Below are 24,577 nucleotides of genomic sequence, written 5' to 3' on the forward strand. Positions count from 1 at the left end.
TTTTAACAGATATAGCCATCCATCGTACAGCCGCTTACTTATTAATGGGATGGGGGGGGGGGGGCTGCAGCAGTTGGGCACAAGGTAGGGGGACACCTTGAATGGGATGAATGACAATATCATTCTAGTTACTTATTTTTTTCACGGTACCTCAAAAACACCATAGCCAACAAGTACAAAATAATAAAACAAGTTCTTTGTTAAACAATTATAAGTATAGGCCACTTTTTCCAACCTCGGAGACATTTCATATTTGCCTTTAGGTACGTCGAAACAGGACAAGATTAACAAAACTGGCAGCTTGGCAGTCGTCTCTTACCTATAAATGTTTTCATTTGGCTAATCTTGAAAATGATGCTTCTGTATCAGACTTCCCTCTCTGCTTGTTTCTCCCGCTTGTCACAAAGCCCTTAATTTCCATGCTCGTTCCCCGTCAGCTCGCTGCCGAGCTAATTGCTTTGTTTACATGCCGCGCGCTGCTGTGACCCTCTTACACCGATAATTAGAAGCCTTGGGGTGACTGCGTGGATGGGACCCTGGCGGGGGGAGATGGCAGACATGTCAGCCTCTGCTTTCCTGCAACGAAGAAGAAAATTAACTACCATCACTATGTTTTGCATAATAGCCGCTGCGTTCACTATCCCTTTTCCTAGAAATTAAAACAGCCCCACTTGTCCTTTTAACGCCAAATGAATACTGATACAGCGCAGTAACAGGCATAATTGCCTTAACAGACAGTGGAAGAAAGTGTTTATTCACTCTCAGTCTTCATTCATCATTTCTGAAAGTTTAAAATCTAACATTTGGAAGATGGAACATTTTGGAACATTTGGAAGTATTCGTCGTGTAAACCATGCAGAATCCATTTATATTTTAAACATATATTATAATTAATATGTCCTTTCAAGTAAATTTGCACACATATAATATGGGCAAATACGATCATAATTTATTCATTCCTACAAATAAATACATGAAACATTTTAGGTATCTACGTTCGTTGCACCGATGCGTCCATGAATTATTGATCAGTACCTTGCAGGTTTTACAACTCGGTTTTCATTTCGGGATGGAAGAATTATCGCATTAATTTCCATCACCGTCCCCGCATACATATGATTTCTGCAGTTTCCATGCATGCTCGTGGACGACATTATTCTGCATTTGTGATACGCTTCTTGTTATGAGAGAAAAAAAGTGCTCATGTCCGCAAACTGTCGCAGTATCGACAAAATCGAAGCGTATTTCAACTGACGAAAAATTACGGAAAACACTAAAGACATGAATGTCACTAAGACATTTGTATAACTATTTCTGATATACATCATTGTCGTATTCTTTTTCGGTAGATCAATAATGTACAAATGCTGTCGAGTTGTGTGTGTTGCAAAAGTGCATTCAACTGAGACAGGAATATATTTCGTTTTTAAATACGATTGTAGGCCTGTGTTTTTACAGCGGTGGTTTAATATGGTTATATTAAATCAGCGCAACTATTAAAATATAGTTTTTGTAAAAACTAATTGTTTGGATGGCAATGTGACAAGCGCCCTTTTTTGCGGCATTTTTGTTTCCTGCAGCCTTCATTTTACGTACGAGTGTAGTGCGGGCGAGCATACGTCGCCAAAGTTTGCAAAACATTCAGCAAAACGTATAAAAAAACTCCAGCCATATTCAATCAGTTCTTTAAGAAGTCAGGCGTCATAAATTTTCTGATTCCAAGCACATTATTGTATGGGGGGCTTTGCGATAAGCTTTCAGAAAATGCGGTATACTCCTTCAGTTCATTTAGCTCTGGATAAGAGACTACTAACTTTTAGTTATTAAATGCAAAGTCAAAGAAGATGGTCTGAACTGGCTCCGTTTATTGGTAACATGAATTGTGTTTATAATTACACAGATCAATCGGTTCATTCTCCCACAGTGGTCTCCAGGGCTAAACACTGTATAACTAACAAAGTAATACCAAACTCCAAACAAATCGTACAGTTAAGCAAAAGTAGTACATTTTCCATTCCGCTTCCTATTGTGAGTTGCCGTGATTTTGAAATAGCGTATGTATCTCCACTGGGCAGCACTCCGTACAGTCACTGCATGTTAGCTGCTATTCTGCTGATGTTTAAGTTGTGGTGCTGTGACTCTTTTGGTACATAAAAGACTCGAGTACCTCTATTCCGCATGCATCTATTCAGTACTCCATCCATTAATTATTCATCTTCGCCGTTTGCAAATTTGCTTAGAGATTAATTACAGGAAAAATCTATTTTAAAGAGCACAATTAGAATAGCAGGCTGGCACGACTGGCTCTGAGATACACAGTCGGGGTGGTTTCTTGCATTATGATACCTGAGTTTTCACCTTTTAATGTAGCTACACCTCAATTTTGCTGCCAAGTGTGGAAACCAGAAAAAAATGCCTCAGTGACTAAATAAAATTGGATTCTGTGATGTACTATCAGATTTTTTTTAAAACCTGAAATTAGATTTCCGAATGTTACATCTGTCAGGTGTACGTGTTCAAGTCAGCACAGAAATATCCTCATATGACAGACAAAAAAGCTCAGTTACATAATAAGCAAATGCCCTGTTTTAGGTTTAATTTCCATTGTAGCACACAGCTGACCTTACTGCCACATTAACTGTATGTTTCAAATGAAGGAAGACCTTGCAGTGGACATAATTTTGTGATGACAGTGTAATTGGGTACAATGGCAGAGCAGCTGTCTACATAAACATTAATAAATATTCTAGGGACTGCAGAACTCTTAAGTAGCAGAAGTCTGTACCGAACACTCACTGGCATGAGGTTTCCTGTACCAGATGTCCTCTAAAGCTTCCACTGCATCTGCCTGCTTTACTAAATTCCCTGTATTACTAGTGCATGAAATCTGCTTGGGGGGGCTTGGAAATGGCCGTGCAGGACATGAGGGATTAAGGAACTGCAGCTGCTGCTAGGACCCAAAGAGACTGCTGAACCGCACTGAGATACGGAACCCGTGAGGTACGTCGCACTGTAGAGGGAGGTGATGCGATCACAGAAACAGACGTCATCGGCAAAAGCCCGAGGACTCGGTGTACAAACAGCCGTCCCCTGCATGTCACCATGCCAAAGTCAAACTTCCACCAGCATCATTTGGCCCGGGGGGTTACTTGTGCTCATGTACCATGAAAATGGAAAAACCTACTGGAATAAGACTGGGGGCAGGACACACCTAACTTACTTGATATTTCTCTCGATTTGATAACTCTTGACTCTTTAGCCATCATTCCAGCTTATAGAAATGTATGAGATTCAATCCCATATTCCAGATTCTAGAACTATTTGTCTTGATAAAAAGTTAACTGTCATTCATTTTTATTTTTAATTGAAGTTATCTTTTGTATTCTTCCTATGTTTGAGGGGAGGGTTTAAGATTTGTACGACTATTGCTTGATTGGGTTAAGGTCCTTGGTGCACTACAAAAGCAAACTAAAGTAGACTTCAAACTCAAAGGGGTCAATATATGCAACAGAACAAATTTTTCAACTGGCCACTTTCGTCTGTTTCACTTCATGAACGAACCTCTGTCACACTCAAATTCTCACCGTGCTGTCACACCCGTGTTTTGTAATGCAGCCTTTCCTAGCTGCAAGTTGACTTGAAAATCCAGGATATGTTAATGAAAATACAAAATGTTTTTATGAGCAGGTTTTTCTATCAAACCCACCTCTCAAAATCACAACCTACACAGGTGGACAGCTGGTCCAAGCTGAGGTATCTGCTTTTTCTGCAAGAAATGTGATGACAGAAGCTTGCTATGGGATTAGCATCGTCCTACAGTACGTCTGTCCATGAAGGTTCAGGCCTGTTCTTCTAGTGCGGCTGCAGAGCCATTGGTTTCTCCTCTGTCCCCCTCCTCTATCTTGTCGTCTTCCTGAAAAGTGGGGTCCACAGTGGATAGTGGACTCAGGGAGAAATTTTTGGGCTCCGGGGGGAGTAGAGAGAGCTGCGGGAGCAGCTGTCCTTCACGGAGGGCCGTGGCCAGCTCTTTGGCGCTGCAGGACGGGGTGTTGGTCTCGTAGATTTCGTGGAAGTTGTTGTAGTCCACCTCGTAGAAGCCGTTCTCCAAGGAAAGCACGGGCGTGAAACGGTAACCCCACAGCACCTCCGTGTCCAAGTAGGAGCTCCTGGCCTGGCAGGTCATTCCTTCGAGGGAGAGGGAAAGCGGAAAGGGGGTGTGAGGGTGGGGTGTGGAGAAGGAGACACAGGAAGGCTCATTACCCTCTGCTGATTCAGCTGTTTCAACCTCTACTAAGGGAATAACTAAAGATGTAACATCATAAACCATGTACCTAATTTGCAGTAAAGCAAATATGCATTTGAAAACATGCATGTTTTGTAAATTAATATTAATTTATGGAAGTGCTATAAATGGGTGGGTGGATGATACATTAATTAAATGACTCTTTCCATAAGGTTGTTTCATGCTTGAAGAAAATGGAAGTGACATGGGTACCGCACAATTCCAGAAATCGGTGATATTATTATCTTTCGAATCTGTGGCGATTTCACGCTGTCGTTCACCACAGAATTTTGCACGCTGCAGAGCACAAAGCCGGCGGATGACAGATGTTTGAACATGCAGGAGCGTCTTGCAAGACCCATCGATTTTATGCTGATAGTCACGCTTTGGGGATCCCGCGCGTGTCAAGGCTTAATGTGTTTGGGTCCACGCGGGTCTGAAGGTTCGTATGGATGTGCGCCATCATGGAGCGGCTCTAACAGGTTAGTGCCTCTTTCGGCAAAACACCGGCCCGTGACGACTCCCGCCATGTGGCTGCATGTTGTGAGGAATGTGTTGTGACAACAAACGTGGCCATCATGGGGAAATGTGAACATACGCAATGATTCATGGCTATAGAACGGCACGTCTCCAAGAAAGGCGATGCCTCAAAGGGCGGAAAATTAACAGACGCCCTTCTGTGAAACAAAGGCCTAGCGGGACATAGAACGTTCCGAAACACAAAATCACAGCCGAGGAAAATTTGTACCTCCTTCTGTTGGCCTTTGATGATGACAAAAACATTTATCACCATCTCTTGGTGCTATTTGTGTCAACAAAATGCACAGACAAAGAATTTCAGCTGTGAAAATTTTGTAATGTTGATATATTTGTAGATGAATCTGTGTTCGGCTAAAAGCTAAAACTTATATGTGACTCAAACAGGTTCCGAAACAAGTAGCATCATAAAAAATAACTCAACTAAAATGATGTGGGGATTATTTGCTGCCAGACAGTAAATGAATAGTTGACCTGAGGTGCAGAAATAGTTAAGGGATTGAACAAGTTAATTCGAGTTAATTGCTACAGTAAATAAATAATCCATCAATCTATCTGTATGACTGTAGGGTGAACTGTGGAGCTGTCAAAGACTCCTGTAAGCAGCTAAATACAGTCCTAGTGTCTACTGATGCCATGAGGCTGTTGACACTCCGCTTTCATCCATCCTGAGAATTTTCCGGAAGAAAACACACAAAACAATTTATGAAAAGTCAGAGCAGGAAGTTTTACAATGTAAACCCACGGCGAATCATTTAGTGGACAAGGGTATGCAAATGCTTTAAGGACTTAAATTACACATAGGGGCTAAATCCAAACTGTGAAGTAAATTTCATTTATCTCATTTAATTTGAGGATTTTCATTCCTCGCATCTGTTTCCTTTGTTTCATACTTTCAGCAGCTGAGGTCTTGGGGTGAAGATTCATTTAGTTATAAACGCAAAATGAGTCATACATTTTAATCGCAATAAAGGAGTGATGAGCATTCCAAAGGGGACATATATGCAGTCATATAATTATCTTAATTATTTGTTTATTTATTTACAATTTACAATTACAGTTATTAAGCCGGGATATTTTCTTGGACCTGAGAGAGTCCCTGGTATTGAATCTGCGGTTCACTGCAAGCTATCAGTTCCAGAGGCAGTAAGCAGTAAAGCCAGCAGCATCAGTCACTTGTGTGGCTCTCAGAAGGAAATTAGCTATACACCGTTTGGCACCAGAGCAACAGAAATGGCACATTCAGCGTCGTCCTTGCCTAAATAACATTGAGATAACAGACTACAGTATATAAACAAGCTTGTTTGTTCCAGGAGACAAATGGAAGTTTAGAGTCTAACATTGTCCTGCAAGAGGAACCCAGCTGTGCCCTCATGTTACATGACCTCATATGATAGTGTTAAGTCTTAATCACATTTAGAAAGGAAGCCGTTATTGTGGAATAATAACGTAATGAGAGCCTTGAGTCCAATTCATCAGTTGCTGAAGCGGCGTTCTGTCTAGTTCTGTGGTGAGCTGCTGTTTCGGCTGGTAAAGGCCAGTTCACATGCTCTTGGAGAATTGATGCCTTTGGCTGTAATCTGCTGTTTTTAAATAGATTTTTTAATAGATTTATTGAAATAGATGACACACCACCCCCGCGACCCAGTAGGATAAGCGCTTTGGAAAATGGATGGATGGATGGATGGATGACACAGCACCGCTGGGACTCTCCACCATGGCCCCGCCCCTTGTGTGTGGAGTTTGCATGTTCTCCCCGTGTTGTCATGGGGTTTCCCCCAGATATTCTGGGTGCCCCCCAGAAATGACATTCAAATGTCTCCATTTCTCCCTGCCTTGCTTTCGTTTAAAGCATCTCTACCCCAATCATTACGTGAGGCCCCGCAATCCCGGCTCCCGCTTCCTAGGAATGAGTTTTGAACCCGGCTCCCCCAGCTCAGATGCGTCTGTGTGCCCGCCTCTCTGGTGGGGGGGGGTAGAATGCAGTGCTGCCTCTTTAAGGTTCCTGCATGGGTAACCCAGCGGTGTTTGGACTAAATGCGGACAATATCCAACTGGACCCGTAACACATTCCAGCCACGGTCCAGTTTTCCTTATTTGTAGTGAAGGATGCTTATTATTACTATAAAATCTTAAATGTATTAAAAAGTAATGAGAAGCTGAAGCCAAAATATTTACAGCAAACGATCTGGGCTGTTTTCTTTGTTCCTCGGAAGAAGACCATTCCTTCAGTTGAATTGCTGGTGCAGGTGTCTGACTTTACATATTACAAAGCAGAGCTAGTGAGAAAAATGATTGTCTATCTTCTTGGGTAATTTGTTTAGTCATATTGATGTAATAATACATTACTTGCAGTATAACTATTTGCTCCACAGTGTTTTTTCTTATTTTGTGATTTTATTTGGCACTGCCTACTGCATATACGCAGTCATGCACTGATGTTTACTTTATTATTTGCATTGTTGTTGCTTTGTACTGTTCCGTATTATAATTTTTAACTCCCCAGTATTTTCTGATCAGTGATTATTGTTCAACTGTCCTTTGTTCCTGCAATGTCATCTCATGTTTGTGAAATGACAGTAAAAAGTGACTTGACTTGATATTTCGATTAATGGCAAAACAGAGGAGACACAAAAGAATAAAAGAATAGGATGCGATTTTTTTTTTTTTGGCCTGGCAGAGTTTATGTACCGCTTTGCATGGGCCTGATAATGCCTTGAAGGGTTAACGTCATAAATTCTCTTTATTACTTTGGAGGCTGTGCAAACAGTAAATAGCTCTCTTCAATCAATATTCTGTACGAGGCTGCTCAAGGTTTCTAGCACTGATTTGGGATTTCACAAAAGTAATGAATTTCTGCGTAGCCGATGTACTTTCAGAGGATGGTGGGGGCGGTGTTTCCTCTCCACATCATCGCCTGATAGTTCCAGCTGTATGTTCCCAATGTTGTATGTTAAACAAATAGCACATTCCTTTCAGTCACATCCACAAACTCCCTGCTTTGATGTCGAAATATACAAACATATAGGAGTGCAAGCCTGTTAATGCACCTGATGGCATTGGGCACCAAATGATACGACATCATCCACGCTGAAAAAGAACCTTGTTTTCACAGCAATCAGAAGTAGTATTCAGCTAAAAAATATTTCCACAGATGCATAATCACCAAGTTATGAACAAAATCCTATCCGAGTGTGAAGCTCTCATTTGTATGATTTTTGTACTGTGAAACTCGGTGGTTAACTACTTTACAAATTGTTTTTGTGCAAAACTAGCTTATATGGATACTTTTATCTTTGCACTTCTTGGACAGATTTCATTCTAGGACAAATAGCCATATGCCTCTTGCAATATGGGCCGAGGTGTCCCAGCTGAGGAGATAAGAGGGAGGGGGTCGTGGCTGCATCTAGTGTTCTTTAATTTATTTCTTGAGAAGTTCGGATGATGACTGGTGGGAACAACAAAGCCATAGCAAACCAGGATGCATTAAAACGAATAAAGCTGCATATGACTGAAACAGAGTGAAAATGGCTGGTGATTTTCACTAAAACCATCGTGTGTCAGTGCCGTGGTCTGGAATGGTTGCTTTACAATGAAGTAAAACGTTAAAATGACCATAAGCGGTAACTTTACCTGTGGCCTCCACCATGCCCTCCAGAATGACGACGATCTCAAACTCTTCCTTCTCCATCTGAGCCTGGGACATCTCCCAAAAGGGGCTCTTCTCATTGATCTCATGGGAGATTATGAGTGGGGACACCAGGAATAGGCGGTCATCACCCGTGTCAAAGCCGATGTTGATGTCCGTCTGGTTGAGCGGTATGAACTCGCCCTCCTTGGTCTGCTGTGAGCGGATGAGCTTGGCGCGGATGGAGGCCTCTACGATGTGTGAGTTGCGTAGGTCCCCGACCCTGAACATGAGGCAGAGCTTGTTGTCTCTGACCGAGATGACGGCCTTGTGCGAGAACATGAGGGTCTCGGCCCGGTTTTTGGGCTGCGAAATCTTGACAAACATGCAGCCCACCATCATGGCATTGACTATGGAGCCAAGGATGGCCTGGACGAGCAGCAGGATGATGCCCTCCGGGCATTTCTCCGTGATCACACGGTAGCCGTAGCCGATGGTGGTCTCCGTCTCGATGGAGAAGAGGAAGGCAGAAACGAAGCTGTTGAGGTTCTGCACACATGGGGTCCAGCCCTCCTCATCTGCATGGACCAGGTCGCCCCGGATGAGCGCGATGAGCCACCAGAGCAAGCCGAAGAAAAGCCAGTTGACCACATAGACCAGGGTGAATATGAAGAAACTGAAATGCCACTTGAGATCCACCAAGGTGGTGAAGAGGTCACTCAGGTAGCGGTACGTCTCCTGCACGTTTCCGTGATGGACGTTGCACTTGCCGTCCTTCTGAACGTAGCGCTGACGAGGCTTCTTCGGCGGCTCGGCGATCAGGTGCGTGCGGTCGGTGGCTATCTGGGGCTCTCTCAGGTACTTAGGGAGTTTCTTTACCTAGAAAGAGAAGAGCAGCAGCATAAGCCAAGCGGAACCTTTTTAGAGAAACGATGAGCTGTCTGGTGCGCCCTCTGCATCTCACCCTTGGTCTCAGATGAGATGCAGAGTGCTACCGAACTCCACAGAACGAAATAAGACCTGCAAACTGCTAATGCTGGAGCCCATCAGGGCCAGGATCTTCTAACCTAAAATGATTTTTTTGAGTGACCTGCTAACACAGTTTTAATTGACCAACTATTACAGCTTAATTGCCTCTGGCGCTTCAGTAGTTTTGATTAAGCTACTGAAATGCAACAGCTGGGGGCTGAGAAAGGAACCGGCAGACTGAAACGAGCTCGACATTGATTCGCAGGCTCGACTGGAGTGACTTGCCCCTAAGAATGCAGGTGTGCGATGTGCCTCCTTCCTGGCCGGGGGCCCAATGAGGCGGGCTGCCCCCCCAGCTGTGCTGCTCCCTCATTAATGCTCCATGCCCTGTGAAAACCAGCCTGCCCACTGACCCCCCCCCCCCCCCCCACACACACACACACACACAGACATTCACGTGAGTATTGATTCACCCAATAGCCCCATGAAAGCTTCTAATTCCTAATATCCTAAATGACTAATTCTACACAGAAACCACCCGCCATGACACGTAGATCCTGGCACTGAAAGATCACAGGTTTGTTGCCAATTTATTTTTAGCTACACTACTGTACATTGGAAAATTTACTACACTTATTGGTCTATTGTTTTTTCTTATTGTTTATTGTTTGTAATATTCATGTACTCCTACCTACTTACTTTTTACTTTCCCCTTTTCTCCCTTAACTGGTTGTTGAGCGACTGCAACAAAATTATTTCCCTGCAGGAATTAATGAAGTTTTTCTGATTCCGATTCGCAAGAACTGAAGATGCCCAGTCAGTGGAATTATTCATTTACTCATTCAGTCATTTTCCAAACCGCTTGACCTATACAGGGTTACAGGGATCTGTAATCTATCCTGGAAACAATGGCTGCAAGGCAGGGTCAATTGATTTAGATGCGTTTAAAACATACCAAATTGGTAAATTCAGTTCTTTGAGCAAAAAAAACTGGGAAGTAGGGTTTGAAAAATCAAGCTTGTTACTGGGGATGGTTGGACTGACCTGATTCAGGCATTAGTGAGAGTCGATAAGTCTGGCAGTGAGAACAGTGAGAAGGGGGATTTAATGAGACCTAAGGCCTTCACAGCACAGCGCAGGTATCTAGCAGCACTCGAATGTATATTATCGAATGACATGGGGAGGTTAAACGTATCATTCACAAAGCTGGTCCATCGGTTGATTAATTACCAACCCTTTAAAACAAGCATACATATATTACATTGTTTGTTTGCTGTATGTAACAACATACAGCATGATAATCCTCTCACACACTCTGCCCAATTTCTTTCTTTTTTGAAAATCCATTGCACGTTTAGTTTTAAAAACGATTCTCATTCTGTTATTGCGAAACATAAGACTAAGGAAACTATTTTAATTGCATTGATGAAAATTCTGTTTTGGACCATAAGGTTTTAAGTCAAATCAGTCCCAGTGGGAGCCACATGGATTGATTTGGTGGTGCTGAGCGGTTTTCTTCACTTTCTCTGCTAGTTCCCAAATCTGATGCATTTTATTGACGACCTAAACCCGCTGGCAGCTGACGGAGGCCCTACTGTGGGACTCGATTAATTTACAATGGCAAGGCGTCAGTGAGGAACTCCCCTGACCTCCCTCGGGTTCACGCCTATCTCCATGTCGTGGTCCGTGTGGACTCGCGAGTCTCCTGCCATCTTCAGCTGGAGCCGCAGACCTGGGAAGAAAAAACAAGATCAGATGAACTTTATTGATCCCAAGGGGGCACTACAGCAGCCAATTAGGTGAAGTGCGGGCAAACAAACATTTTGTGGCCGATCTCGTGGGTCATGCTGTGGAATAGCGCAATTTGTGCGCTTTCAACCGGAAGTCCCGCCTTTTATTGGCCAGGCCTGAGCCAGTGCTGCACAATATGCAAGTCAACTATTTACAGTAAATGGCACAGGGGAGTAGTAGCCAGTTAGGGGGACTATTATGTCCAATTGTACAGCCAGTAGTGGTATGTGGCTTAGCAGGGGAAGCCTCTGTGCTTGTTACCAGAAGGTTGCTGGATCAAGTCCTGTTATTTTTATTATTATTATTATTATCCATCCATCCATCCATCCATCCATCCATCCATCCATCCATCACTGTAACCGCTTAAGCCCAATGGGGGTCAGGGGGGGGAATGGGGGTACCGGAGCCTATCCAGGGAACAAGGGACACAAGCGGGAACTAACCCTGGGCAGGCGCCAACACACTGCAGGGCGCACACACTCACACACACAGTCACACTCGCAGACACACACACAGTCACACTCACACACACAGTCACACTCACAGACACACACACAGTCACACTCACACACACAGTCACACTCACAGACACACACAGTCACACACACAGACTCACACACACACAGACCCACACAAACACACACACAGCCACACTCACACGATAACAGGGCCAATTTAGGCTCGTCAATCAACTTGCCCTGCACGCTTTGAACAGTGGAAGGAACCCATTGCCCCCGGCGGAAACCCAGGTGAACACGGGGAGAGCGTGCGAACACCACACAGAAAGGATCTATAATAATAATAATAATAATAATAATTATTATTATTATTATTATTATTATTATTATTACTACTGTGCCATTGCCTCTTAAAATAAAACACTGGTTTGAATTAATGTGGTAGTGATGTCATACAATGGTTAAAAGAAATTAAATGCAAGCCATTTCCTCGTTGACCCATCGAACTTGCCACAAGGCATGCTGGGAACCTGCATAATCAATTCAAGCTGACTGGCCCCACAGCGTCACATTATAGTGCAAAATAAGACAAAGTGCAAGACAGTGTGCACAGTGTACGCGCTCAATAAAGGTCACACGATTATGTTGTCTCTCGTGTTTTGGCCAAATATTGCGTGTGGCAGACCGGGGATAATTTAAAAAGTAGTTTCATAATTAATTTAAATTCTAAATAACTTTGTTCCAGGAAAAGCTGATCTTTGTATTAATTCTCAATTTGGGATTTCATTTCTTAAAATGAATGGTTATTTGCCTCATACATTTTTACGATATTGACAATAATGAAAAAGGATTATTGTATTATTATGGTTAAAATGTTTTATAATGATGCAGTCTTGCTGAGGTATTTAAACAGCATACTGCTGTAGGGTTTCACCATCTTTGTGAATCAGGAGGAGCATCGACACCACATTTGGGGCATAATGATCAATTTTCTCCCCAATACCGATGGCAAGGTGCTAAAAATTAATCAGAAATAGCAGAAACACACAAATTACTGAAATAATATACATCTTATTTTAATAAGCTAGTTTTAAGTAACCTTATCTGAAAAAACTACAACCTTACAACAAATGAATAACGTGAGGTCATGAATGAGAGTAAATTTAAATATACTGTTGGTTGTACTTCACAAAAGTAAAAGTTACAAACGAGCTTTATTCACGAAAAACACTTTTGTTGCTAAAGCTTTTGTGCAGTGCGATACAATCCCGGGGCTGGCAGTCTGCTGCCGCCATCGAACCCCAGGGCAAGGCTATTAACCCCCAGGTACCCCAGGGACGCTGCCCAGTGGCTGACCTGCACTGTGACCCCCCAGGGACGCTGCCCGGTGGCTGACCTGCAATGTGACCCCCCAGGTGACGCTACACAGTGGCAGACCTGCACTGTGACCCCCCAGGGACACTGCAGGATGGCTGACCTGCATGGTGACCCCCCCCCAAGCTTTCTCTCTGCCGTATGCGTCTGTGTGTCTCATGGGGAGCTGGACCGGGTGGGCACAAAGACAAATTCCCCTGGGGATCACATTCTATTCTATTCTATTCTATTCTATTCTATTCTATTCTATTCTATTCTATTCCAAGTCAATCACTAACAACCAAAATTTCCCAATAATCCCAGGCCAGTAGTGGTAAATCACAATGCAGCAGGCATATCCCCTCAGCGTTTCCTCCAGACAGAGAGCTCCTTTTCCCATTATAAATGTTTAAACAGACATTATCTGTGCGGATTTTCCACTGACACTAATAAATTAGCGAAGCCTCAGTCTTGGCTGATATATCAGTTGAACTCGGCTCTGCAGATATTTGAATCGTTAACAAGCGTACCAGTTGAATACATTAGTAACATTCTTATTATTGTTGACATTCTCACCCTTCGTCTCTCATCTGCAGGGCTGATCGCTACTCTGATTGGTCCCCCTCGACTTGGCCACGAAGTTCCTGCTCGCTAATTTTTGCCCATAAAACAATTAACTTCAGCTGCTCGCAGCATCTGGGTTCATCTTTGCACGTCTCCCTGCGGAGGCGCCCTGCGAGGGCCGTTCCTGATCCAGCTCTGACGCAAGCGGGGGCCCTCGGTAGAGTAACAGAACGGGCTTCGGATATTAGCGGAAGCTCCGGGGGAAGAACCTGACTCAAGGAAGAGTCAAAGATGTATCTTCCAATTGGCTTTCGGCCACATCGTGAGTAACGGAACGTTGTCTGCAGACGGGGCCGTTGCTGTCACACCTTTGCTGCCACCCTGCAGCAAGAGGAACATTCCCATTTGTGATTCCCACAACGCCTCTCTCTGCCGTCTGGCTCGGTCTCATTTCATTTTCGCCTCGCTGACTCGATGCCGAGAGAGACAGGAAGTAATACTTTAACTGCCGTTCCCAGTGGGTCCTACGCTGTACTCTATGCGACCGGGTGACAGAGAAAATGAAACGGAGAGACGCAAAGACAATAGGAAATTTCCGTTCTTAATCTTATTCTTTCAGTTCTTATTTCACTGACAATTTCAGGACTGTTACAAATATTCGAAGACAAAGAAAGAGCTGTGGTTTGTTTTGAATGTCATTGGGGTGTCAGGATTTAGGGTGTAATTTACCGAGGCGAAAATAACAGTACATCAAACGAACTGTTATGCCGTGGAAATCTGTAAGACACCCTCTTTGCTATTTAATAATCCATAAAATCACCTAAAGAATATTAATATATACTAAAACAACAACCACATGTGAATAAATCAAGGGAACAGGTTTGTTTTCAACATGGGAAAGGGCCAAAATCAACACAGAACCCACGCCCCCTACCATCACCATACTGTTCATATCCAAATCTACACCCTTGAAGTTAATCGTCCATATCTATCAAATATCGACACTGCATATCCAGTACAAGGTCCGGGGGAACCTGGATCTTTTGTCAGAAAAGACAGGACGACATAACCTGGATGGAGTGTCAGTCATCAAAAAATAAGCATTTTAAATGATGACATGTAACTGAATATAAGAAATTTTATGCGTGCATATCCCATACATATGTGTGTGTGTATATATGTTTGTATCCAGTAGTAACCCTCTCTCTGCTTAAGACAGCTGTTCTGGGGGTTAAATAAGCCTCCATGCTCATTGCAAAGTCCTCAGAACATGCCACGGAGCCCAACAAGACCGCATTTCCGAGGACTCGGCTGTTGTACATTAGCTAGGGACATGTTTCTCACTGGATGGAGCCAGAGGAGCGGCAGGGGAGGAACGGAGGGCCAAAGCGATACAGCAGAAGCTCCTCACACGTTTGCGGGGCCAGAGTCCTTATCGAGGCCTTTTAAGAAAGCGAGAGGCGTTTATCAGGCCGCCCTCAGAACAACAGGATGTTTTAGGCGCCGTGCTCAAGGGGCTCGATAAAAGTTCCCAGTGGCCTGGTACTCTGTTTGCTCTCTCACGCCTGGCACCAGGGCAAAAGCGCGGCCCCGCCAAGAATAAACTGCGCTCCCCAACAAGACAATTGCAATCTCCTGCGATAGAAAAACACGTGCCCAGTCAGCCTGGCAGGCCTCAGAGCCCAAATGCCAGGCACCTCAGCGGCCGCCGGGCAGGACCCCGATAAAACATCAGCAGATCCCTGTATCTCTGTCCCCGTTTTTGCAGAATGTCGCTTTTGTCTCAAACGATATCTGATAGTTCTAAAACCAGCCTTGGCATCTGCGTGTTTTTCCATGGAGATTAGAGCCTGAAGGGCTACCACATTTGTGCCATTGGTGCGGTACAAGAGGGGCTCTCCTATACCACTTTTGCAGACCTCCCTGGGACCAGCAGGAACGGCAAGGTCATACAAAGCAAAGTAAGAAACCAAGGTTAACCAAGGCATGACTAAAATATCAAAATATCGCTTTTTCCTCATGCAAATAATTCCTTCATATAAGGAGCATCCAGTAGCTATAATGTAGTGTAGCTTAAGGTAATGGATTAGAACCTTAAGGTTGTTGGTTCAAGTCCCAGAATCAGTCTATATTAATGCAAGACTATTAATGCATAAACGTTCTAGAAAATTCTCATCTTGTAAAAGAGTGTTTCCTGTAAGCTGTTTTAATAACTGTGGCTCATGCACAGGCTTCGTATGTTATTTCACCCTCCTGTTCTATTCCTGCTGAGGATTATCGTGTGAGAAGCTTGTGGGATCTGTTTTTCTGTGTAAACAGAATCGCATGCTTTTTCACATCGCATTTGTACAGCAGTGACTGACTTTCGGAGGTGAGGCTGTCTTGCGCATGCCGCATTTGCATACTCATTGTGATTGTGGCCAGAGTGATCGTCTGGTTTTGGGGTTCTGCGTACGCATGATGTACCGGATCAATATGACGGTCTGGGGGGGAGGCGGGGGGGGAGGGGGGGGGGCCGGCGGGGGCTGAGGTGGAGGAGATTGGCAATGCATCCATTGCTCCGAGCAGTGGTTTTAGGGATTGGGGGGGTGCAGCACACCCCCACCCCCCCCCGCTTGAACCTCAGAGTTTCCACCCACTTCACAGCCTTTACGACGGCACTCAGAGCTTATCGGGTCCTGGTTCCGACGCCTTAAGGTCGTCCGGAGGTAAGTGGCTTCTCGTTTTCCCAGCGCAGACGCTCGTGAGCTTAACCCCTGCCCCGGTTTTGGAACAGATCTGGACCACCTCTTCCCAACCCCACCTCCCCCCTCCACATGCAACCGACCATTTGAAGGTTACTGTGTCCCACGTGACTTTAATAAGGCACACGCACTGTACAGCAGTGGGCTAAGCTCGTTGGACGGATCCAGTGAGGAAAGTGATGAGTCGGTGAAGGTTTTGCTATCTCCATCCAGGAGAGCAGGGGGTGCATGCATGAAAAAAAAACCCAAAGAAAGCAGTCCCAAGGCAACAGTGATGTCAGGTGGGGGATGTAGGGGGCTTGTCGACGCCCATCTGGACTGTCACGGTGACATACTGGGGTGGGAAGAGAAAGGAGGGGCACTCTATCATCTCGAACCCTTGTATCGGGTGCCTCGTCAGCTGTTTGCTGTGATTTATGGCCAGGGACAGAGACTGTGGATGTCTCGGGGGAGGGGGGGAATGCGTGTGGGACAAGCCAAAGGTCAAACCGTCCCAATTAGAATTCCTGACGCGTTCCGTGCAAGGCTCATCCCCAAGGTGCCCAAGCGCCCCGAAGTGCCGTCAGCCTGCCACCAGATAGCAGAGCACAAAAACCACTGTCACTTAATTAGCCCAGCCCTGCACTGTCATACCCACCCCTACCTCCGTCTCTCTCTAACGACCGGCCACGGGAATCTGCGTCTCCCTGGGTGATTCGAATCCACCCGGGATGCGGAAGTCTTTGTTAAGAGTGGCCTGACGGTGTGGCCACCAGAGCTGTAATATGTTAAGGTCGATGGCTCGTTAAAGCTCATTAAAATGCCGACATAATGCGGTCTCGGTTTGTTTGGTGAGCTTGGCCGTGCACGATGGCTGCACAGGTAGTCTGACAGTGATTGCGTTTGACTAGGTGTGACACCCCCACACTGCGGGACCCTCACACTTCAGTGCACTCACACTGCATGACCATCACGCTGCAGTGCCCCCGCACTGCAGCACCTCCATCCTCCAGCATGCTCAGTCTACAGGACCCCTACGCTGCAGGACCTCCCTCCACTGCATGACTCCCACACTGCGGGACGGTCACACTGCAGGACCCCCTCACTGCATCCCCACACTGCAGGACTCCCACACTACACGACCCTTTCCCCTTCTGACACTCTCTGAGTCTCGATACAATAAAGACATATCTGTGAACACCCCCCCCCCCATAGCTGATCTTGCATAGACCATTTAAACCAGGCAATGAACCTGTGTCACCTCCATTCCATTTACTGCGTACTGTTTATTTTTTTATTTTTCTGCTTATAAATTAGAGGCTGAGAGAAGTGAAGCACTCTTAAGGATTTAAACAGACGGCTCCCTGCCTCGAGTGCCGTCCTCGAGGACGCTAATGGCGGATTGCACCTTGCTGGATCCGAAGCCCTGTTGGTAGCCACTAACCCCCCTGCAGCTCTGCTTTAAGGGTTGTGGGAGAGACGGGGGGGGGGGCTCAATGGCGTTCACGCCAGGCGACATACCAGGTCCACGGGGGGTGTTCTCGTGACTCTGAGGGGTGTAGCGAACAGAAAGGGCCACCATTGAAAACGCATTTAATGATTAAGTATTTCAGATGCTTTGTGGTTTCAATTACCGTCCCGTTAATCAACGCACAGTCTGATCTATGGGTTTTAACTAAGAATGATACAGTTTGATACTGCAAAATGATGGCAATTGCAAACATAAATCATAGGACATTTTCGTAATATATTCCTAATTCATGTTGGCTTCCCCTTAAACAAAAAGTGTTATGTAAATCAAGCTCTTCAAATATTTTGTTGTACAAAATTAGTGTAAAATTTTCTCACTTGGAAATTTCATTGAAGGATGGATTACCAGGTATCCGTAATCAGTGCCTTTTGTTCTTGAGAACAAGGAAGCCGCCAAAAGTCGCACCGCGGATGAAAGAGAGGGTTAGATCCATTTAGCTAAGGGTCTGTCTTTGCACAATAGGCTTGATCCTCATCTTTCTCGAAACAGGTAAAACTGCTTTTGATGTCATTTGCAGACGTGGCTCGGAAAAGCGAATACTGCAGTTATCAAATGGGGTTATTAAGGACAAGGGGGAGCTCAGCCCCAGCAAACTCACTTTAACTGTAATGTAGTTTACAAGGTCAAACGCAGCATCTGTGCAGAGCCTTTCCAGGGGACAGATGCATCAGTGCTGCCCTTTAACAGGGTTGGCGGGGGCTTCTGTCTGCCCCATGTGGGCTCATGCTTGATTAAACGCATCACACGCGTCTCCAGGAGCTACCTAAATACCGCCTCTCTGCTGGACACTTGCAGAGGTGACTCCACAGTTTACCCCCTCTCACTTTTTTTTTTTTCTAGAAAAGTCCACACGGAGGCTTTCTCAGTGAACAACGAGGGAAAAGTTTAATAGTCACAACTACTAGCTATTCCCATTCTGAGCGACCCCCATATTGAGAATGGTCTGTCTTTCAGGGCTCTGTTGGGGATAGCTGAAATGTAACTTTGGTGTGGCAGATGATGCCCTACCCGGAATGGACAACAGGGCGGCGCTGTGTGAATTCATCACAAGTCACTAACAGCCCTCACCCCCACATAGTTACGTTTAGGGGACCACTCTGTGATTTATCCCCTACTTTCTTCACCCGGGGAGTGGAACTGAACAGCCTCTGATGGTAGCCTGATGCTAAAATGGTCTCGGAGCACGATCGGATCGACTCGGAGAAGTCCTGCATTATACTGCTGGCACCAGAGTAGCAGCTCTCATTTAAAATTCCAGATGGATAATGGGGACGAAGCAAGCAGAATGATCTACAGACAGGGAGCGAGTGCCGCTCGTAGGACAGGGAGGAGAGAGGAGTTACACTGGCACGCTGCTGCTGCCTGCGCTTCACCATCCGGCACACGCATCCATGAATCACCGCCACCGTTACTGGAAAGTGCATAACGGGAGCACAATTCCCGCTTCCCCGGTATCTCCGCCGTTGCCGCGGCGCTGCCTCACCTCACCTTCAGTCCCCGAAGGATGCAGCGTCCGGGGGTCCGCATCTCACAGGCGCCGGGCCGGCTTCACCGCGTCCTTCCCCGGCTCGGATCCTCCTGCCGTCCCCCCCCCCCCGAGCTTCTCCTCCGAGCCTCTCTGCTCGTCAGCGTGCGAAGCGCGCGTGTGTCTGAGCCTGTGTGCGATTCCTACAAACCCCCCCGTCCCTCCCCTGCACCCCCCACCCCCTCACTCATTCTCTCCACACTTCCACACAAGAGCTCTCATCTCCCAGGATTTGTCCTTTGTGGCTGAGTGTGTGTGTGTGTGTGTGTGTGTGTGCGAGCCTGTAAGTTTGTGTGTGTGCCCTGTGTGCGTATGTATGTGTGCGCCTGCCTGTATGCTTCTGTATGTGTGTGTACGTGTGTATGTGTGTGTTTGTGTACACCGTGTACACTTGGAATGTAGGAAGGGGTTGGAGGCTTCAAAAAGGGAGGGAAAGAACAGAGAGAGATAACGAGGAAGACATAGAGAGAGAGAGAGAGAAAGAGAGCAAGAGAAAGAGAGAGAGAAAAATTAGTTTATTACTTTGCAATAAATCACTGTAGCACCATAGCTGAGCACAAAGCCTCAAGGTTAGGAAGATGGCGGTCAGAGTACGAGGAGTGGAGGTGGAGTGCAAGACGAAGACAAAAAGACGGGGGCTGGACTTCTGAGGTACCTGCCAGCTTCATGCAGAAGTAGATGTGAGGTTCTGTGTTGGAGGAGGCCCATGCACAAACCAGGCGACTGCAGGCCTTGGGCGTGCCATTTGGAGGAGGCCCACTCACAAACCAGGCGACTGCAGGCCTTGGGCGTGCCATTTGGAGGAGGCCCACGCACAAACCAGGCAACTGCAGGCCTTGGGCATGCCATTTGGAGGAGGCCCACGCACAAACCAGGCAACTGCAGACCTTGGGCGTGCCATTTGGAGGAGGCCCACTCACAAACCAGGCGACTGCAGGCCTTGGGCGTGCCATTTGGAGGAGGCCCACGCACAAACCAGGCAACTGCAGGCCTTGGGCGTGCTATTTGGAGGAGGCCCACACGCAAACCAGGCGACTGCAGGCCTTGGGCATGCCATTTGGAGGAGGCCCACGCACAAACCAGGCAACTGCAGGCCTTGGGCGTGCCATATGGAGGAGGCCCACGCACAAACCAGGCAACTGCAGGCCTTGGGCGTGCTATTTATGACTCGACTCTGCTTTCTTCAACGATGAGCTCGTGCCGGGTCACCGTCATTCATCAAGGCCGGATCCGCATTCCATCAGAACTCTGGTGAATGACTCCCTAACTGACCAGGTGTAATCATACACACAAATTTCAAAACTTCAGAATGCAGGGAGTTTTTGCGAAAGCCAAACTAATGCTTTTCAAGGGACTCACATTTAGCGAGCAATAAAAGACTGCTTGGAGACATTTTCACTCTTTAGGACTTAATGGAACATTCCGGTTCAAAATGTCAACAGAGATGTTAAATGTAAGCTTTCTAAACACCAATATGTCATTCTATTCAAATCGGTTTTTTAAAAATTTAGGATACCTCTGTAATCGGTGTCGCAGGACATCGTCACTGTAGACGCATCCATACTGTACACTTGACTGCTCTGACTTTTTGTGGGTCTTCTTCCTGGCAAGATAAACAGTGTTTCCTGAGATCATGGGCTCCCAGGGTCGATATCTTAATATTTCAGCCTTTGATCTTAATTGATAATAAATATCTACAGCACTGAAGAAATTCGGTGAAAAGGTCTACAGCCCGGTCCTGGACGAGCAGTTATGGGAGACAGACGGTCAAAGGAAAGCAGAGAATATGAATGACGATGAAGCCCCACTCTGGGTTTTCCAGGAGCCAGAATCAAGAAATTATGGCAAGGGGGAATCCATTTGGAAGGCAAATCTGAAGTGGATCTGAGCTGAATAATTTATCAGATGACATGCAATAATAGCTAAAGTAACGGCGATGGTGCCATAGGACTCCCTGTATGAGGAGCATTATATATACATATATATATAGCTCATGAAAGACTCTAATGCATCATTTGTAACCAGCAATCCCTGAAACATCATGAAAAACCAGCTGAAGAAACTGGATGAGTGAGCACCTTGCTCTCTTTCTGCTCCCTCCTCCAGCCTAACCCCCCAATATGCAGGGGCAGATTTACCTATATAGGGGCCCTATGCCAGGTCCGGGCTGGCCATCTGGTACACTGGGCATTTTCCCAGTGGGCTGTTGGCTTTGTGGGCACTGACGTGTTCCAGAGCCCCGGGATATAACCTGCGCATTAATCGGCCACTGTCCACCCATATCTGCTGACTGCCCCCTACTCTCTTCATTTCCATTGTTATCGCTTATTTATATAGAACACCACACACCCCCCCTCCCAGAGGGAGAAGAGACCGGCAGAATGACACAGAGATAAATGACCTAACCCTCGAAATATATGTATATTTATTCCATTCATCCACCTTCTAACCCCGTATCCTGTACAAGATCGGATCCAGGAAGGGGGGGTATCCCAGGTAGCATAGGGCAGAAGGCTGGGGTCCACTCAGGATGGGATGCCAGTCCATCACAGGGCACATACACTCTCACACACTATGGACACCATGTGGGGGCAACTGCTAAATAACAGGATAAGTACAAGAACAACTACAATAGCAATAATAATAATCATAATAACAGCAATAACAACAGCAATAATAATAATCATAATAACAGCAATAACAACAGCAATAATAATAATAATAACAGTAATAACAACAGCAATAATAATAATCACAATAACAGCAATAATAATAATAATAATAATAATAACAGTAATAACAACAGCAATAATAGTAATCATAATAACAGCAATAACAACAGCAATAATAATAATCATAATAACAGCAATAACAACAGCAATAATAATAATAATAACAGTAATAACAACAGCAATAATAATAATCACAATAACAGCAATAATAATAATAATAATAATAATAACAGTAATAACAACAGCAATAATAGTAATCATTATAACAGCAATAACAACAGCAACAACAAGAACAATTATAGTTTTCTATTTATTATTAAGGGGATGTAAGATTCACTTAAAAGGCAATTACAGATAGTGACACTGTGTGGTGGAATTGGGTATAACAGCAGATAAATGTACAGTCTTTTCTGCCTTTGAGTTTAAACCCCCATCATGGTTAGTGGATTATTAATTATGTTTCTTTGCAAACATTCACTAGGTTGCCCACGTCCTCAGCTATCCTAGCAGGGTGTGATCAGGCAGTCCTGCGAAGGCTGTGAGGTGGGCTGCTGGGCGCTAACGAGGCCAAGCTAATTCCTCCACAGCCGTCTTTAATGTTCCAGCAGTTCTGTCGCTGCTTCCTTCCATGCACCTCTTCACATATCGCCAAACTTCTCTTGGATGAGGGGGCTGTGTGTGGAAACTCCCCTATATTAAAGCATGTTCTCCGGGTTATTCAGGGACACCACTAGTACCGGGCCCGTTCAGGTTCTGTCCACTGTTCTTCCTACCTGGCCTCAGCAGCATCTCCAGAAGCTCCTAACGGCAGCCGGTGTAATTCTGCGAGATCTGTGATGCGATCGTGAACCTTTTACCCTTCAGTGGTTCATTCTGAGTAATTAAACTGCGGTAAATACAATGCAGTTCCAAAGGAGAAGCTTAAGGTCGTGCGTCACAGACTCTGCTCAAAACCTCATTCCCTTCTCACAGGGTCATATTACTACCTAAAACTTAGATTGCAATTCACCTTCTTATCGCCTAACACACAATTAAACACTCACAAAAAGAATTAAGACACACGGAGCATTACTGGGTGCCAAAGAGTTATCCATATCCAACTTATTTGACCAGACATCTGCTAAATCCAAGGCTGTCTAATCCCGTCAGAGCAGGGCATGGTTAGTCGCCGTGAACTTTTCGACCCGAGGTCGGTGGTTGTCATTCTTTTCAGGGATTCTTGCACTCCAGCCCGAGACCTCCTTGTTTAAGCATCAAACGATGCAACATCACGCTGGGAGGTGGGGAGTTAAATACGAAGGTGCTTTGGATAGCAGTCCAAGAGTCATGGAAGACCTTGATAGTACTCAGGACTTTTAATTTGTGCGGTATAAGACAGGTCATAATTCATACAAAGGGGTTAACCTTATCATTAGCTTGTATTGATAGGTTTTGAATCAGCGATTGACAGGGGAGGAGCCATTCCAGGGGCCAATCAGCTTTCAGTCTGAGCCAGTGCCCCTGTGGCCCCACCTCTGTATATGTCCCTGGCTTTATCCCTTTGTAGGGGTCCCTGAAATAAAGAGCAACATCACTGATGAGACCTGCATAGATCAAGGCTTGTAATTTTATTTTGTCAATAGCAGAAGCAGAATTTGTGCATTTTCATTTTCACTGAATCATAAATCTAAAAAATACAATGTCTGGCAATCTGAAGCACATTTTTCTCAGCTTTCTGGTTTTAATATTAGTATGTCTGCTCTGTAAATAATTAAAAAAAAATGTCTGTGGCTTCCTCAGATTGATTATCACCCCTGTCAATTTTATTCACTGGAATAGCTGAATGATATTCTGAGGATATTCAGATCGCACTGCAATCCTCATCTGGAGAAGGAGCCTGACAATGGGTGGATAGATATTTAGCTACGCATCTCCCAGTCTCATACCCGGCAAAGGTCACATACAGACAGCCTACCCCAGGCCGCAACAGGCACAAGGCTAAGATGCATCCCAGACAGGACACGTGTACATTTTGGAAATCCCACTTGGAGAAATCAACATACAGCGAAATGAAGCAGGATTCAAACCCACAACCATGAGGTGGGAGCTATCTCAACAGCTTGACTACCTTCTCTACTAAATTCACCGTTGGATCTCGAATATAAAATCTAACATTCTATAAACAAAATGAGTCTCTTCCCTGTGATACTAATGCACGTCAGGGCATTAATTCACACGCAGAGTCACTGGTTTACCTGGGCTGCATTGTACACTGTAGGAGTATGTGTACAGTCACAGCATCATCTGTATTTATTCATAAACATTTAGGCTGCAAAAACACCTGGGGAAAAGCTCAGGTATCCAATTCTGCTCCCTCTTCACATTCGTCCAGTTGACAACGGATCTAGAAAGTAAGCCAGCCAGGGCCAACTGGCTCTCACTGATTGGCGTTCCGGACAGTTGGAAACGCAGAAATCACCCAAAAAGTGCTGTACCTATGCAGCC

At 45.3% G+C, this 24,577-nt stretch overlaps 1 protein-coding gene across 2 annotated transcripts; it reads right to left on the minus strand.

The window, feature by feature from the left end:
• Positions 1-1,845: 1,845 nt before the first annotated feature.
• On the minus strand, positions 1,846-19,499 carry LOC125728369 (G protein-activated inward rectifier potassium channel 4-like). 2 transcript variants are annotated; one of them, XM_049005359.1, is made up of 4 exons: positions 19,325-19,499; positions 11,066-11,148; positions 8,453-9,326; positions 1,846-4,185 (listed from the first exon to the last, which is right to left on the minus strand). In XM_049005359.1, the coding sequence occupies exons 2-4, from the start codon at positions 11,126-11,128 to the stop codon at positions 3,839-3,841; spliced, it is 1,284 nt and encodes a 427-aa protein (XP_048861316.1). In that variant the 5' UTR covers positions 11,129-11,148; positions 19,325-19,499; the 3' UTR covers positions 1,846-3,838. The 2 variants fall into 2 exon arrangements, with proteins under 2 accessions (XP_048861316.1, XP_048861317.1); XM_049005360.1 differs by having other exon boundaries at positions 19,320-19,499.
• Positions 19,500-24,577: the final 5,078 nt, after the last annotated feature.

Source organism: Brienomyrus brachyistius, unplaced genomic scaffold, assembly GCF_023856365.1.
Source record: "Brienomyrus brachyistius isolate T26 unplaced genomic scaffold, BBRACH_0.4 scaffold265, whole genome shotgun sequence".
Lineage (NCBI taxonomy): Eukaryota > Metazoa > Chordata > Actinopteri > Osteoglossiformes > Mormyridae > Brienomyrus > Brienomyrus brachyistius.

Coding starts and splice junctions, on each gene's coding strand:
- LOC125728369 (XM_049005359.1), bottom strand. CDS start 11,128: ATGGCAGGAGACTCGCGAGTCCACACGGACCACGACATGGAGATAGGC. Junction 9,327..11,065: donor TAGGCGTGAACCCGAGGGAG/GTCAGGGGAGTT, acceptor TTCTCTTTCTAG/GTAAAGAAACTCCCTAAGTA. Junction 4,186..8,452: donor GGGCATGGTGGAGGCCACAG/GTAAAGTTACCG, acceptor TCTCCCTCGAAG/GAATGACCTGCCAGGCCAGG.